Source organism: Oncorhynchus keta, chromosome 22 (assembly GCF_023373465.1).
Source record: "Oncorhynchus keta strain PuntledgeMale-10-30-2019 chromosome 22, Oket_V2, whole genome shotgun sequence".
NCBI lineage: Eukaryota > Metazoa > Chordata > Actinopteri > Salmoniformes > Salmonidae > Oncorhynchus > Oncorhynchus keta.
The window spans coordinates 36,071,650-36,088,994 of NC_068442.1; the positions used below are offsets into that span (position 1 = coordinate 36,071,650).

General features: G+C 41.6%; 2 protein-coding genes across 4 annotated transcripts; one reads left to right on the forward strand and one right to left on the reverse strand.

Moving 5' to 3' along the window:
* The first annotated feature begins 1,604 nt into the window (after positions 1 to 1,604).
* Positions 1,605 to 12,740, forward strand: LOC118373933 (E3 ubiquitin-protein ligase MARCHF2-like). Of its 3 annotated transcripts, none has more exons than XM_052475113.1 (5): positions 1,605 to 1,954; positions 6,008 to 6,276; positions 6,598 to 6,802; positions 7,336 to 7,545; positions 7,668 to 12,740. In XM_052475113.1, the coding sequence occupies exons 2-5, from the start codon at positions 6,101 to 6,103 to the stop codon at positions 7,824 to 7,826; spliced, it is 750 nt and encodes a 249-aa protein (XP_052331073.1). In that variant the 5' UTR covers positions 1,605 to 1,954; positions 6,008 to 6,100; the 3' UTR covers positions 7,827 to 12,740. The 3 variants fall into 3 exon arrangements, with proteins under 3 accessions (XP_052331073.1, XP_035616146.1, XP_052331074.1); XM_035760253.2 differs by having other exon boundaries at positions 1,612 to 1,954; positions 6,598 to 6,793; XM_052475114.1 differs by lacking the exon at positions 1,605 to 1,954 and adding an exon at positions 3,069 to 3,459.
* An 820-nt stretch (positions 12,741 to 13,560) lies between these two features.
* On the reverse strand, positions 13,561 to 17,003 carry LOC118373932 (ras-related protein Rab-11B-like). Its single transcript, XM_035760252.2, has 5 exons — positions 16,814 to 17,003; positions 15,276 to 15,471; positions 14,945 to 15,138; positions 14,764 to 14,844; positions 13,561 to 14,661 (listed from the first exon to the last, which is right to left on the reverse strand). Exons 1-5 carry the CDS (start codon positions 16,851 to 16,853, stop codon positions 14,519 to 14,521), a joined length of 654 nt encoding a protein of 217 aa, XP_035616145.2. The 5' UTR covers positions 16,854 to 17,003; the 3' UTR covers positions 13,561 to 14,518.
* Between the last annotated feature and the right edge of the window lie 342 nt (positions 17,004 to 17,345).

Genomic DNA, 17,345 nt, shown 5'->3' on the forward strand with positions numbered 1-17,345 from the left:
TAAAAACGTCGCTTTTTGTTCGTGGTGAATTCAACGTGGGTTGGTCTACATTGTCATACAAAATATGTGCTTGCGTCTGGTGTTAATGTATATTTGACTAAATAAAGGTCTCTTCCATGTGGAACAAAACTGTACATCAATCTGTTTTATTTCATATACAAATGGGTGAGATATGTTTCTATATGTTACATTTTGTAGCCTATCAATCGGGAGCAGAAAACGAGCCAAATTGGCGAGGAAGGTAACTAAGGGTGCGTTCGTAAATTCGCTCTGGCTATCCGCCGATTTCAGAGCGTTCGTCTGCGTGCCAGAGCGCTGAATAACTGATGAATTTACGAACGTTCAACACCAGTTGAATAATTGTTTTATTTAACCTTTAACGAGGCAGAATATGGCCGGTGTCAGTAAACGTAGGCAAAAAAAGCGTAATTAAATTGTTGCCAGTAGCACAGTTACAGTCACTAACGCTCTAGATCACATGAAAACACCCTAACCAGCTCTGCTAGGAGGAGTAAAAACTTATTTTACCTTTATTTAACCAGGTAGGCTAGTTGAGAACAAGTTCTAATTTGCAACTGCGACCTGGCCAAGATAAAGCATAGCAATTCGACCCATACGTTCTGAGCCTTCTCCTGTACTCCCTGTTCACCCACGACTGCGTGGCCACACACGCCTCCAACTCAATCATCAAGTTTGCGGACGACACAACAGTGGTAGGCTTGATTACCAACAACGACGAGACGGCCTACAGGGAGGAGGTGAGGGCCCTCGGAGTGTGGTGTCAGGAAAATAACCTCACACTCAACGTCAACAAAACTAAGGAGATGATTGTGGACTTCAGGAAACAGCAGAGGGAACACCCCCCTATCCACATCGATGGAACAGTAGTGGAGAGGGTAGCAAGTTTTAAGTTTCTCGGCATACACATCACAGACAAACTGAATTGGTCCACTCACACTGACAGCGTCGTGAAGAAGGCGCAGCAGCGCCTCTTCAACCTCAGGAGGCTGAAGAAATTCGGCTTGTCACCAAAAGCACTCACAAACTTCTACAGATGCACAATCGAGAGCATCCTGTCGGGCTGTATCGCCGCCTGGTACGGCAACTGCTCCGCACTCAACCGTAAGGCCCTCCAGAGGGTAGTGAGGTCTGCACAACACATCACCGGGGGCAAACTACCTGCCCTCCAGGACACCTACACCACCCGATGTCACAGGAAGGCCATAAAGATCATCAAGGACATCAACCACCCGAGCCACTGCCTGTTCACCCCGCTATCATCCAGAAGGCGAGGTCAGTACAGGTGCATCAAAGCTGGGACCGAGAGACTGAAAAACAGCTTCTATCTCAAGGCCATCAGACTGTTAAACAGCCACCACTAACATTGAGTGGCTGCTGCCAACACACTGACACTGACCCAACTCCAGCCACTTTAATAATGGGAAATGATGTCAACCCTACTCCTCAGGCCTGAGTGTCCAGTGCGAGCTCTGAATTTCCGAAACGACAATCTGACAACACTGAACGCCCAGAGCGCCCTCTGGCACTCCAAAGTTTATTTACAAACGCACCCTGTATTGTTGAGCGGAAACGCCGTCGGTGGAGGGTTTCCACTAGTTACCACAGCCTTAAAGTCCAAATTGGCTATATTTTCAAAATCCAGAACTAAAATATGCTTAATTTAAGGTTAGGATTAGGCATACATTTAGCAGTGGTTAAGGTTAGGTTTAAAATCTGATTTTAAGAAAATAAATTGTAGAATAGGCGGGGTTTATGACTTTGTGGCTGTGTGACGACCGTGAGGAGGCTACTAAAGAAAATGCTATTGTTGTCGTTTGTCAGCAAGACGATAACTGGCAAAGATACTTAGCTGGCCGAAAGGAATTATCAATGAGTATTTTATATATTGACAACGCCACATATTACATGTTAAAATGAAAAAAGGAGGAATGCTGTGAGTAATACATTTTTTTCTATCGTCTCGATCGGCTGGCTAACATAAATAGCTAACTGGCTAGCTAACGTGATAAAGCTAGCGGAATAACGTTAGACAATTTTCATAGTAACGTTATAAGGCATAAGCTTAAATCAACGACACTGATGTGAACACATGCAATCATAATCGTCATTTTCCATGTAGCAAGCTACTGTAGCAAGTTAAACAGCTGGTTGACCAAATTATCCAGATGTGTCCTGTCGGGGGTTTGTGTCTGTATTTCAGTGTTGTCGGGATTCGACACCAAGCATTATGTACCTAGCTCGGTTTGCTTGTAGTAAACACTAATTGATTTATCAAATCAGGATTATTATTCCTGATATTTACAAAAAAAATGATTGCTATTTGTTAGACTTGAATACTCCAACTCTAATTTGGTCATGTCAGTGCATTTCTTAGTAGTGAAGACTCATCCCATACAGACAGCGAGCCTATTTGGGTGAGGATAGCTACAGTGCATTTGTAAAGTATTCAGACCCCTTGACTTTTTCCACATTACAGCCTTACTCTAAAATTGAGAAAATACTCTACACACAATACTCCATAATGACAAAGAAAAAACAGGTTTAGAAATGTTTGCTAATGTATTAAATTAAATAACTGATCACATGTACGTAAGTATTCAAAACCTAGTATTAATGAAGCACTTTTGGCAGCGATTACAGCCCAGCGTCTTCTTGGTCATGACATTACAAGCTTGGCACACCTGTATTTGGGGAGTTTCTCCCATTCTTCTCTGCAGATCCTCTTGAGCTCTGTCTGGTTGGATGGGGAGTGTCGCTTCACTGCTATATTTAGGTCTCTAGGGAGATGTTCGATTGGGTTCTCATCCAGGCTCTGGCTTGGCCACTCAAGGACATTCAGAGGCTTGTCCTTTTTCTCATGGTCTGAGAGTCCTTTAGGTGCCTTTTGGCAAACTCCAAGCGGGCTGTCTTTTACTGAGGAGTGGCTTCTGTCTGGCCACTCTACCATAAAGGACTGATTGGTGGAGGGCTGCAGAGATGGTTGTCCTTCTGGAAGGTTCTCCCATCTCCACAGAGGAACTCTGGAGCTCTTTCAGAGTGACCATTGGGTTCTTGGTCACCTCCCTGACCAAGGCCCTTCTCCCCCAATTGCTCATTTTGGCCAGGCAGCCAGCTCTAGGAAGAGTCTTGGTGGTTCCAAACTTCTTCCGTTAAAGAATGATGGAGGCCACTGTGTTCTTGGGGACCTTGGACACTGCAGACATTTATTTTGGTACTCTTCCCCAGATTTGACAATTCCTTTGACCTTATGGCTTGGTTTTTGCTCTGACGTGCACTCTCAACTGTGGAAACTTATATTGACAGGTGTGTGCCTTCCCAAATCATGTCCAATCAATTGAATTTACCACAGGTGGACTCCAATCAAGTTGTAGAAACAGCTCAAGGATGATCAATGGAAACAGGATGCAGCTGAGCTCAATTTCGAGTCTCATAGCAAAGGTTCTTAATATTTATGTAAATAAAGTATTTCTGTTTTTTTAATTTTTTTTTATCCATTTGCAAACATTTTTGCTTTGTCATTATGGGTTATTGTGTGTAGATTGATGAGTAAATTTGTTTTATTTAATCCATTTTAGAGTAAGTCTGTAACGTAACAAAATGTGAAAAAAGTGGAAGAGGTCTGAATACTTTCTGAATGCACTGTTGCTCATACAGAGGTTGCCCTTTAGAAGTAGCTGTGTTGTGTTTTGGCAAATTGGCTCAACTGAATTTTCAGACAAGAAGATCATTATTTTCTCCCCTATATTAAAAAAAAAATATCACTGTTTTGAAAATTGTTGAGATTCTATTTCATGTTGCCATCATTTAGGCCTCATACAGCTCAGTGTTCTAATGTTGGTCAAAGAAAATTATTATTATACACTACCGTTCAAAAGTTTTAGAACACCTACTCATTCAAGGCTTTTTCTTTATTTTTACTATTTTCTACATTGTACAATAATAGTGAAGACATCACCACTATGAAATAACACATGGAATCATTTGGGAACCCAAAAAGTTTTAAACATATCAAAATATATTTTATATTTGAGGTTCTTCAAAGTAGCCACCCTTTACCTTGATGACAGCTTTGCACACTCTTGGCATTCTCTCAACCAGCTTCATGAGGTAGTCACCTGGAATGCATTTCAAATATTAGGTGTGCCTTGTTAAAAGTTAACTTGTGGAATTTCTTGTGTTGTGACGAGGTTGGCATGGTATACACAAGATAGCCCTATTTGGCAAAATAACAAGTCTGTATTATGACAAGAACAGCTCAAGTAAGCAAAGAGAAACTACTTACGACATGAAGGTCAGTCAATACGGAAAATTTGAAGAACTTTGAAAGTTTATTCTAGTGCAGTTGCAAAAACCATCAAGCTCTATGTTGAGACTGGTTCTCATGAGGACCACCACAGGAAAGGATGACTCAGACTTACCTATGCTGCAAAGGATAAGTTCATTAGAGTTACCAGCCTCAGAAATTGCAGCCCAAATAAATGCTTCACAGAGTTCAAGTAACAGACACATTGCGACATCAACTGTTCAGAGGAGACTGTGTGAATCAGGCCTTCATGGTAGAATTGCTGCAAAGAAACCACTACTAAATAACACCAATAAGAAGAAGAGACTTGCTTGGGCCAAGAAACACGAGCGATGGACATTTGTTCTTTGGTCTGGAGTCCAAATTTGGAGATTTTTGGTTGCAACCACCATGTCTTTGTGAGACGCTGTGTGGATGAATGGACAATCTCCACATGTGTATTTCCCACCTTAAAGCATGAAGGAGGAAAGCATGTTATGGTGTTGGGGGTGTCACGCCCTGACCTTAGAGAGACGTTTTATTTCTATATTTGGTTAGGTCAGGGTGTGATTTGGTGTGGGCATTCTATGTTGTTTGTTTTTATGTTTTGGCGGGGTATGGTTCTCAATCAGGGACAGCTGTCTATCATTGTCTCTGATTGGGAATCACACTTAGGCAGCCTTTTTTCCTTTTGGTAGTTGTGGGTAGTTCATTTTCATTGTATTATTGTTTTGTTGGCGACATTTGCAAATAAAGAAAAATGTACGCTCACCTTGGTCCATTCAATCGTGGCAGGGGTGCTTTACTGGTGACACTGTCTGTGATTTATTTACAATTCAAAGCACACTTAACTAGCATGGCTACCACAGCATTTAAACTTTTTTTTCACCTTTATTTAACTAGGCAAGTCAGTTAAGAACATTAAGAACAAACTCTTATATTCAATGACGGCCTAGGAACAGTGGGTTAACTACCTTGTTCAGGGGCAGAACGACTGATTTTGTTTTTTACCTTGTCAGCTCAGGGATTCAATCTTGCAACCTTTTGGTTACTAGTCCAACACTCTAACCACTAGGCTACCTTCCGCCCCATCTGGTTTGAGCTTAGTGGGACTATCATTTGTTTTTCAACAGGACAATGATTCAACACACCTCCAGGCTGTGTAAGGTATATTTGACCAAGAAGGAGAGTGATGGAGTGCTGCATCAGATGACCTGGCCTCCACAATCTCCCGACCTCAACCAAATTGTGATGGTTTGGGATGAGTAGGACCGCAGAGTTATAGGAAAAGCAGGCAACGGGTGTTCAGTATATGTGGGAACTCTTTCAAGACTGTTGGAAAAGCATTCCAGGTGAAGCTGGTTGAGAGAATTGCATGCGTGTGCAAAGCAGTCATCAAGGCAAAGGGTGCCTATTTGAAGAATCTCAAATATAAAACATATTTTGATTTGTTTAACACTTATTTTGGTTACTACATGATTCCATATGTGTTATTTCATAGTGGTGATTTCTTCACTATTATTCTACAATGTATAAAATAGTAAAAATAAAGAAAAACCCTTGAATGAGTAGGTGTTCTGAAACTTTGGACCGGTAGTGTATATATTATAACTCCCACTGTTAGTCTCATAATAAGTTCTGTAAAGTAACCTGTAGTGTATTGTATGGTGAATGAGGTCCTAACTCCATTTTATCGCTCTTCAGTCGTTGGGCCTGACTGCTCTGACCTGAGGGAGCTGAGTCTGCTCCCCCATAATCCCTTTGACCCCTGACTTTTGACCCCTGGACGGTGTAACCATGACGACGGGGGATTGTTGCCACCTCCCAGGCTCCCTATGCGACTGCACTGGCAACACTGGCCTGTCCAAAAGTGTGGAGGAGTCGGATAACTGCAGAGCGCAGTATGTCACCCAGGTCACAGCCAAAGATGGGCGGCTGCTCTCCACCGTCATCAAACCTTTGAGCACACAGAGGTACTATGACTGAAAACTCCTGAACACATTCTTACTTTCAGAATGAAGCATTTATGAAATATTCAGGGCTTTCCAACAGGCTTTTATAGTAGTAATCCTAGTTATATCTGGAACCCGTGAAAGTGTATGCGAGTATGTGTCAGAGTGTGGGTGTTACCAGAAAGATAATGTCTCGCTCTCACAGTTGTCCTCGGTATGTATGATAATTAGCTTAGCTCGTAAGACTGTGACATGTTAGCCCAAGTGGCATCCGGCAAGCTGTAGTAAGTAAACCCAGTCAGAGTACCCTGTTCAGGACCTCTCTCTTCCTGTTTCCTCCAGCGATGGGCCAATTTGCCGGATCTGCCACGAGGGGGCCAACGGCGAGGGGCTTCTGTCCCCCTGCAACTGCACAGGGACTCTGGGCACGGTGCATAAGAGCTGCCTGGAGAAGTGGCTCTCCTCCTCCAACACCAGCTACTGTGAGCTGTGCCACACAGAGTTCACCATTGAGCGCAGGCCCAAGCCCCTCACAGAGGTAACAAAGGTCAATGCCTTTAGCTTGTCTGTTCTCCTCTGCCTGCCTCTGTGTGTGTGGTTGTGCTTATGTTATGTCAAAACACATGAGCATGTTTCAATTTTTTTTCTCTTTCTGCTTGCGTAGATTCCTCAATGCAAAAATTGTGTTTGTAGGTAGCTGCAATACTTATGTGTTGAAATAGAATTTCTGGCCTTGCTCATGGGTCACCAACATGTAGATCTGTTGACTTAGTTGTGTATTACTCATGCATATTACATCCTGAATATGTCAACAGAAATGTAGTTTGGGAGGGTTAGGGATTCTTTGTTATTTTTTTGTTATGTGCCATCATGTGTTTATGTAATGAATGATGAAGAAACCCAGGAAGTTTAACCCTTGATCTACTAATGGGTATCTCAATAAACCAAATCGTGAAGAAGAAGAAAAGCAGAGTCCTCCAGTGTCCCCTGTTTTGGCTATAGTGCATGTGCATACTCAGTGCTCATGTAGGCTCAGTACACATTTCTCTTTCTTCTCTTTCCTCGCTTCTCTTTCCACAGTGGCTGCGGGACCCGGGCCCTCGTAACGAGAAGCGCACATTGTTCTGTGACATGGTGTGCTTCCTATTAATCACGCCCCTGGCAGGCATCTCTGGCTGGCTGTGTCTGAGGGGAGCCCAAGATCACCTGCACTTCAACAGCAGACTGGAGGCCTTGGGCCTCATCGCCCTCACCATCGCCCTTTTCACAATCTACGTCCTCTGGACTCTGGTGAGTAGGCACAGATCTAGGATCAGCTGCCCTCCCCAAATCCTAACCTTAACTTTGTTTATAGCTTGGATGAACACCAATATTCTCTAGTCTATCCTCTTCTCTACCCTTTTCTCCTGCAGGTATCATTCCGCTACCACTGTCAGCTCTACTCTGAGTGGAGACGAACCCATCAGAAAGTACGCCTCCTCCTTCCCGACGCGAAGGGGCGGCATTCTAACCAGCATTCCTTGCTCTCCACCAAGCTGCTGAAAAAAACAGCAGACGAGACTATAGTATGAGGTCAAAGGTGGGAAGATTTGAAGTTGGTGTTCTTTGGGTGCTGGAGGTTCTCAATGAAAAAGCACGTCTCCAACCAGAGCCCAAGCTCTTTTTCTATTTAAATCCTTTTTACCTATGTGTGTCATCATCACTTATTTTTTATTTTGTCGTCTGAGCCTCTGATGGTGGTTTCAGTATTTTACCAGTATTTTAGAGACCAGTGATTACCGTGCAGTATGGTGTTTCGGAAGGTTTGGAAAAGGGCAGTTGATTGGATGGGTCTCCGCTTACATAGGATTCATTGGACAGATGCTCAGTGGAGATGGCTGCTGAAGCTTTAAGACCAAACCCTCTAGTGTTTAAGTGGACAATTCCCACTTTCTCCTCCCTAATTTCCTTCACAGCCGTCTCTAAAAGTGTAGCATGGATCGTTGACGCTGATCTACGGCGATCCATCCAGCGGTTGGTTCCCTAACCACTGAGTGTAGAAGTAAGAAGCTTAAAGCTTTCATTCCTGTTTACCAGCCAAAGGCTATTAGACTGGGGGGATTATAGATGCTTATGACATTGCTACGCAAGCCAGTTGACTCCCTTCAATTCAGCTCCATCTGTTTTCCTCCTTGGTGTGAGCAGGAATTTTGTTCATAAAGATGGAGATTGTGCAATAAAACACTGGACACGGTTTCCTCTCACAGTACGTGATGAGACTGCTACCAACATGCACAGTTTTGCATGCATGTATACTGTTCATTTGTTTTTGTACGAGAGGTTGGTTGAGCTCCCATTAATCTGGTGTTACTAGTTAGTATGTTGAACTGGGTTTCCTCCCTAGAGTATAGAGGTCTCTCATTCTATTAGCACCACATAGAGTGAGCTGATCCAGGTAGGTAGGTCTACACGCCACTGATGAGAGAAAAAATAACTTTATGGAAATGTATATTCCACCAACATGAAGTTCAAACTTTTTGTGGTTGACGGAAAGTAAGTCTTACCTTTCCAGGACAATGTTAGAGTAGCGCAGGTCAAGATTACTCTTCAATAGCTAGTACATTGCTCTCCTACGACGATAGACCAATGAAATGCTTTTAAATATTATGTGTTTTTTTGTGTAGTCATAACATTTGCTAGTAATCACATGCAGCAAGAGCATAGATTGGTTAATTGATGTTACTTCATGTTTTGTAGCAGTTGCATTCCCTTTCTGATATGCAGGCGACCAGACTGATGTCTCGTCTCAGACGTCTACAGATGTCAACTGTACCTTGACAGTAGAACCTAGTGTGTGGTGCAAGGTCAATGTAGGCACTGTTCTCATCCATCTACCACAGCTTTAAAATGCATGAGTCGACCTCTGGACAAGAGAGATATGCAACAACACAGATTTATAGGGCTGGCCATGTTACTATCACCTGTTTGGATCTTTTCATGAATATACAGTTGAAGTCAGAAGTTTACATACACTTAGGTTGGAGTCATTAAAACTCGTTTTTCTTTCAACCACTCCACACATTTCTTGTTAACAACCTATAGTTTTGGCAAGTCATTTAGGACATCTACTTTGTGCATGACACAAGGAATTTTTCCAGCAATTGTTTAGAGACATTTTTTCACATATAATTCACTGTATCACAATTCCAGTGGGTCAGAAGTTTACATACATTATGTTGACTGTGCCTTTAAACAGCTTGGAAAATTCCAGAAAATTATGTCATGACTTTAGAAGCTTCTGACTAGGCTAATTGACTAGGCTAATTGTGATACAGCTAATTGACTAGGCTAATTGACATCATTTGAGTCAATTGGAGGTGTACCTGTGGATGTATTTCAAGGCTTATCTTCAAACTCAGTGCCTCTTTACTTGGGAAAATCAAAAGAAATCAGCCAAGACCTCAGAAAAAAAATTCTAGACCTCCACACACCATGGGACCACGCAGCCGTCATTCCGGTCAGGAAATAGACGCATTCTGTCTCCTAGAGATGAGTGTACTTTGGTGCGAAAAGTGCAAATCAATCCCAGAACAACAGCAAATTACCTTGTGAAGATGCTGGAGGAAACAGGTACAGAAGTATCTATGTCCACAGTAAAACTAGTCCTATATCGACATAACCTGAAAGACCGCTCAGCAAGGAAGAAGTCACTGCTCCAAAACCGCCATAAAAAAGCCAGACTACGGTTTGTAACTGCACATGGGAACAAAGATCGTACTCTTTGGAGAAATGTCCTCTGGTCTGATGAAACAAAAATAGAACTGTTTGGTCATAATGACCATTGTTATGTTTTGAGGAAAACGGGGAAGGCTTGCAAGCCGAAGAACACCATCCCAACTGTGAAGCACGGGGGTGGCAGCATCATGTTGTGGGGGTTCTTTGCTGCAGGAGGAACAGGTGCACTTCACGAAATAGATGGCATCATGAGGATGGAAATTTATGTGGATATATTGAAGCAACATCGCAAGACATTAATCAGGAAGTTATAGCTTGGTCTTCCAAATGGACAATGACCACAAGCATACTTCCAAAGTTGTGGCAAAATGGTTTAAGGGCAACAAAGTCAAGGTATTGGAGTGGCCATCACAAAGCCCTGACCTCAATCCTGTAGAAAATTTTGGGGCAGAATTGAATAAGTGTGTGCTAGCAAGGAGGCCTACAAACCTGACTCAATTACACTAGCTCTGTCAGGAGGAATGGGCCAATATTCACCCAACTTATTGTGGGAAGCTTGTAGAAGGCTACTCAAAATGTTTGACTCAAGTTAAACAATTTAAAGGCAATGCTACCAAATACTAATTTAGTGTATGTGACCTTCTGACCCACTGGGAATGTGATTAAATAAATAGAAGCTGAATAAATCATTCTCTGTATTATTTTGACATTTCACTTTCTTAGAATAAAGGGGTGAACCTAACTGACCTAAGACAGGGATTTTTTACTAGAATTAAATGTCAGGAATTGTGAAAAACTGAGTTTAAATGTATTTGGCTAAGGCGTATGTAAACTTCCGACTTCAACTGTGTGTGGGTGTGTGGTTTGAGTTCCTCTTTGTTCAGTTTATATATTTTACTTTCTTCCTTGTACACTGTATGGTCACTTCAGACCTTCTTTGTTTTAGCCCAGCTTAATTTCTGCATATTTCTGTATATATATATTGTTAATCATAGTGTTGTCCATGGTTGAACATAACAGTATTGACCCTGAATGTTAACTGGCCTGAATAGGAGAGAGACTGAATGCAAATAGCCTCAGTAGAAAGCTCAAATTATGGTCCACAGAAGCCAAAAACCTAGGCCTAGATTTGACGTTAATTTATTTCTATGATAGTAGTATTTGTTATAATCGCTTCATGGCAATCATACTCCTGTGTACTGCTTATTTTGTAGATGCAGGTTCAACTCTTCCAGTACCTGTAGGCTTCATGCATAGGTTTGACTGAGGGTTTATCACCTGAAGGGCTTTGCAGTGGGACAGCTAAGCTGTATAAGTGTTATGCAGCTGTGACAATCCTGGTTATGAGAGTGGTTTCTGAAATCAGTTTCAACCTGAAAAAGTGTGATCTCTAGTCACAGTAAACGAAATAGGAAAGTCATCCTCTAAACTTGAACAGCATAGACAGACAGTCAGCCAAGTCCAGTGGTGTCCTGTTGGGAGACCCCCCTTTTTTTAAATAAAGTATCCTCCACTTTTTGTTGTTGTTGTAAAGTGTTGATTTGACCTCTAAAGGAATCCTCTTGTCTGGAAAATCTATTTGTTGTTAAATAATAATACTAGAGCTTAGTTGGAGGTTATTTTCCTGTATGTCAATGTGTGTTGCGGAGTGGAACAGCTTTCAGGATCTTTCAGCATGGAGAGAGTTCTTATCTACATTGTCAGTGATGGGCCACTGCCCTGTCTCATGCTGTCTCTGATTGGTGCTTTTGACATGTTTGGAGCTATGGAGACATTGCAAAGTAGGGTGTAGTTACAGCAAGTGTGCAATTTGATAAATTTACAATGCAATGCTTACCTATAAACGTAACAATACATAATGAAATCAGAAATATAATGTAGAAGCTAGTGCATATGAAGGATCATAGCAGTTTGCTCACTTGTGCAGTCTGAGAGGGCCACGATAGGATGTTTTATTTTGCTAAGTGAGTCTGTGAGTTGCCAACAATATGCAACACTGCTCCCTTAGAAGGCAGCTCAGAGACATACTTGCCACATTACTCCAGCTTTTATATAACCGTTAACTCAAAACAGGTCATTTTCTCCAAAGATGCATTTATTCTTGTTTTATATATCAAATGGCACTTTTACAAAACTATCATGGAAATCAATACAGTTTGGTTGTTTCTATAGTCTTCTAACACCGACTTTGAAAGGGATTTAAAAGCATTTCTGATATAGTACAATTTTCCAATTTCTGGTGTTTGGATATTGCTCTTCAGATGTTGTTTTTGATTTGAAGACGGAACAAAGATTCCTGGGCATTCTGATGCTTGTATGTAGAAGGAGCAACATACCAGATTTGTAGACTTGTTTTTGTTTGATAATGTCTTAATCTCTTGTTAATTTTGCCACTGTTTTTAACATGCTGATGTGTATCAGTTGTAATTTTTGTTCAATTATTCATTAAGCACATGGTTTTTAATCACTCATAGAGATGGAATCCGCAGAAGCTAAGGAGAGACGCACAGCATGGTTAAACAAGTTATGCTCTTCTATCGCAGGTGCAATGATGTCTGTTGGGGAAAAAACAGTGTTAGTTTTTTGTTGTTGTAATATCGCAAACGGACGTGGCAGTTCCACCATTAAGGATTCCAGCTTTAACTATAATGTTTATGTTGTGCAGTGGAAAAAGAAAGATGTCTAAACCCAAAATATGTTGGTGCTTGCAATCAGCCAAGAAAGTGTGCAAAGAAAATAATAAATGAAGCCACAGTATGGATAAACATCAATCACTCCTTTTGTTTTCTTAATTATGCGGACTCTTGCATGTACTACACTGGCCCCTTATTGAATGTTCGTTCAGACTTTACGCTGGTCTGCATCACTCAAAATGTTCGGTCAAAAATCTATTTTTTACTAAATGTTGCTTGGCCTTAATAGTAGTTTTCAGTCACTCACCTTTCAACAAGAGGGGAGTGGACCCATCAACACAAGGTAATGTATTAAATGTCAAAATGTCTCATGTTAATTTACTGGTTACATTCTCAACTTATAAAACCCATCATCTCTATCTAAGATTAGGCTTGTTTCTAAATCCACTTAAAATAGACCACCAAAGATGAGAGGGTCATGTCATGCGATAATTATTTCCACCACTGGCCTATATTTCTCTCTTGGCTACACCAAACTAAACAACTAATGGGAGGGGGGACATATTGAATGTAACAGTTCCTGAACCTAAATAATGTCTCACTCACACCCAATGACTGGCAGATAGACCTATATGAGGCTTAGAATAAACACTGGTGAAATATTTTCCAAGTGCTGATTCAGCACCACATTTTGCACCACTAGGCTAGCTCTCATGGGGTGTGGTGCTGTCCTGGGTCAGAGGAACAGGGCTGGGCATGGAAGAGCAAGAACAATCTTTCTAGACCCCCTGCCTCTACCACGGCAAGCTCCCATAACCTCCAAACAGGTACACAGGAGACATCTCACATATTCTACCCACATACATCTACGGTTGAGCAATTTCAATTCCAATACTGTGTAGTGTACTGAGAAATTATATATGATATGTTAATGATGAATGAATTACTTACGTATTACTGTGTTTAAAGGAGTTTATTGAAAAGTCTTACAGTGCTTATGGAAAATAAAACAATGAAAAGGTGAGCCAAATATATTTGAATAAATACATAATACGGTTCATTCTGGGCATGATAACTGCCTGGATGAAAAGTAAGAGCCACTTAAAAGACAAATGCATACATATACCAATGTCATAATACTGCCTTATTCATGAGCAACTGTGAGTGGCTATATACACAGCACCATCTATTGGTCATTGTTCAAATATACTAGTCCAGCACACTATAGCAGGGTTTCCCAAACTCAGTCATGGTGCCCCCCCTCCTCTGGGTGCACGTTTTGGTTTTGCCAAAAGCTTGATGATGAGTTGGTTATTTCAATCAGCTGTGTCGTCCTAGGGCAAAAAAGTAAACGTGCACCCAGGGGGGACCTCAGGACCGAGTTTGGGAAACCCTGCTCTATAGCACTTCAAGTACAGGTGTAGGATCTTAATTTGATCACTCTTTTGTTGCTGAGAATTTTCCTGCATCGCAGGAAACGCAGATGAGCTTTGTGATTTACATAAATTCACTGAAAACCCACACTAACACACTAACAGTATTGCACTTTTCATGTAGCCTACTTTAGACCAGATTATGGACTAAACATTATTTTGCTATGACAATATAAGTCAAATTAAGATCCTACACCTGTATAGCTCAATCCATTTAAAATAAAACGGCCCTGTTCCTACAATGCAGGAACCTCAATATTGACTCCATGAATGACTGACAAAGTGACAGAAAGGCTTTTTAAAGTTTCACTTCATGGCAGAAGAGCACATGTAATAAAATGATGTTTTGTATACAGACAGGGAGGGGAAAGCAGGGTGTCGTCACATATGGGAACAAAGACAGAATGGGTGGTACAGGATAACACAGAGTGATGGTGGAAGTGGAGTGGGGTTGGGTGACGGGGGTCACAGGAGTTGTAAGGGTCACAGGCTTTGACAGCACGGTAGTTTGTTTTTTTGCCCATCGGTGGTGGGGGGGACACTGATGTCCACTACATTGTTGCCTGGAGACTCGTCATGTGCTGATCTGTCAGCTATCTGCTTTTGTGATACGATTCTGTGGATTTCTGTAGGAAAAGGAAGAGACAGTTACTGAAAAGAAAATGTGCCAATAATACATAATTTATAGACCAGCTAGTTTCCAGTATGTCGTGGATCCCTCTTCTTACCTGTGAGGATGTTCTTGAATGCCTCTTCCACATTAGTGGAATCCAAAGCTGATGTTTCAATAAATGATAGCGTATTCTTCTCTGAGGGAGAAAAATGAAAATATTGAGTTGAGACAAACATGGGTGAATATTTAACCATCTCTGTCCCTAGAGTGAGCTTGTTGCAGTGGTTGTTGTTTACCTGCAAAGGCACGAGCCTCGTCTGTGGGCACTGCCCTGAGGTGGCGCAGGTCACTCTTGTTTCCCACCAGCATGATAACGATGTTGTTATCAGCATGATCCCGGAGCTCCTTCAGCCAGCGCTCCACATTTTCATAGGTGAGATGCTTGGCGATGTCATACACTAGGAGAGCCCCCACTGCCCCCCGGTAGTACCTGATTGGGACAGAGCAAGCAGGTCAAAGGTTGTGCGATTCACAGAGGTATTTGTTCAGGATGGTTTCAACACTATCCAAATGCGTTGGTTCCGTAAAGGGCAGGTCGCAGGAAGATGAGCACCCTCCTCCACTCACGCTGAAGTGATGGCTCTGTAACGCTCCTGTCCAGCTGTATCCCAGATCTGGGCCTTTATTGTCTTGCCATCCACCTGGATGCTGCGGGTGGCAAACTCCACACCGATGGTGCTTTTGCTCTCCAGGTTGAACTCATTCCGTGTGAAACGGGACAGCAGGTTACTCTTCCCCACACCAGAGTCTCCGATCAGCACCACTGGCAACAAAACACACAGACAACATTAGCACTGCAATGACAGGCTGCCATTGTATGTGCAGTTCAGTACAGTCAAAAATATGAGATCACATATAGTACAGTAAACCAATTACAGTTATACCAAGTGGATTACTTATCATAACCTGAGGTTTGCATGTCTGACTTTTTTTAAAGCTTTGGAAAAGCTTTGGAAAGACAATATTTTCATTGATTGAATACTGCTGAAGACTGAGATAACAGAAAAACACTCAGTACTCAGTTATATGAGTACAAAGTGCTGTTCTGCCTCTTCAGAGGGGGAAAAGGATTTGAACTTTGTCCTTCTGGAGTCATGGTGCAGGAAGCTGAGGACCTGCTCCTGCTGGGAATCCTGAGTTGACACTTCAGAGGGCTTCCCTTCCTATTGTCTCCTTCAGTCATTCTCCCTTGGAAATCCTCTTTGTTCTCACACTGCCCCTTTTTCACATTTTCTGTTATGTTTGAAGTGTCATTTGGAATGTATTTTGTAGACTGCTGTACACTAAACTAGATTGGGTAACGGATGAGGTGTGCTTCTGTGGGATTGATTTGAAACACAACATCTAACAGTAGCTCATCAGTAGGGTTATAAATTGGTATCTGTAAGATATTGACAAATGTGTTTTCTTGTGCTATATTGAGTGGAATCGATTATGGAATGGTCAGAGCATCAGACTATCAAGAGGGTGACCCACTGGGAACTTCCTTCCTGCTCATTATCCCATCCTTATCTGATACAATTAGGACAGTATTTTATGAGCATGTTCTGCTACTATTGATCATAAAGCAAATCACATTATAATGTAAACAACTGTTTATGATTGAGTATGTATATTAGGCTAATTCTGTACGAGTATTAGGTCTACCTATGAACCATAGCAGGCTAATTGTAGGCTACAACTAATTAAAAATCATTTCAGATTTGACCCTTTGGTACACTTGTTTGAAGGATCCTCCTAGCTATATTAATTGTATAAAACCCGACATGTTGCTGGCTATAAACCAGGACCTTTGAGGATTATGATATTGGTGTTATAAAGCAACCTAAGAAAACCTCTGTTGTTAGCTAAGTTAGAGCTGGGCATTGCTCAACACAATGCGACAAACCCCTTAAACTCAGCATTATATTTAGCAAGTCACCAGATCAGATGGAGGCTATCAATTCCTAATCTAGCTAGACATTCTAAAGTGATCTGTTAGAATAAAATACATTGTGGGAGCTTCACAAGGTGCCTTCATAATTGACAGAATGAGACACAAATCATTTTTGTTGTAGCTACCACCAAGAGGCAGCTGCCTACAGCTAGATGGATAGTTATTTTACCTTTGAACAAGAAATCGTATTCATCATCTCTGTTGCCCATGTCTTAAAAATAGTCCAATTCCAATTTAATTGCGATATATTCTTGGTCTAGCGTTTCTGACGTTAGTTGCAGTGTTTTATCTATAACCCAATGTGTGAGACAATGCGCTGTTTTTTCAGTCCCCAACTGACCGCAGGAAAACGGAATCTTCCTGACTCTGCAGAAGGGGAGGAGTTCACTGGCGCCCATGTAAACTGTATTTTATTAGGGATCCCCATGAGCAAATGCCTACTCTTCCTGGGGTCCAAACGCAAGACACTTACATTACACATATTATAAAACAGTACATTATATAACATCACTACACTACTACATATCAACAACACAAAATGCATGATACCACCATACAACAATACCACAATGTACGTGGTTAGAGTTCGTGTGCCTCTTCAAAGTCCACGCTGGTCCATAAGGTGTATTTTTATCATTTAAAAAAAAATCTGATTCTACTGCTTGCATCAGTTACCTGATGTGGAATATAGTTCCATGTAG

What these genes read in the sequence shown, in the direction of transcription:
- LOC118373933 (XM_052475113.1), top strand. Translation starts at nt 6,101, where the DNA reads ATGACGACGGGGGATTGTTGCCACCTCCCAGGCTCCCTATGCGACTGC. An exon ending in AAACCTTTGAGCACACAGAG is followed by an intron (nt 6,277 to 6,597) that starts GTACTATGACTG and finishes TGTTTCCTCCAG; the next exon opens with CGATGGGCCAATTTGCCGGA. An exon ending in TCTACGTCCTCTGGACTCTG is followed by an intron (nt 7,546 to 7,667) that starts GTGAGTAGGCAC and finishes TTTCTCCTGCAG; the next exon opens with GTATCATTCCGCTACCACTG.
- LOC118373932 (XM_035760252.2), bottom strand. Translation starts at nt 16,853, where the DNA reads ATGGGCAACAGAGATGATGAATACGATTTCTTGTTCAAAG. An exon ending in CGAGGCTCGTGCCTTTGCAG is followed by an intron (nt 14,845 to 14,944) that starts GTAAACAACAAC and finishes TTTCTCCCTCAG; the next exon opens with AGAAGAATACGCTATCATTT. An exon ending in ATTCAAGAACATCCTCACAG is followed by an intron (nt 14,662 to 14,763) that starts GTAAGAAGAGGG and finishes CTTTTCCTACAG; the next exon opens with AAATCCACAGAATCGTATCA.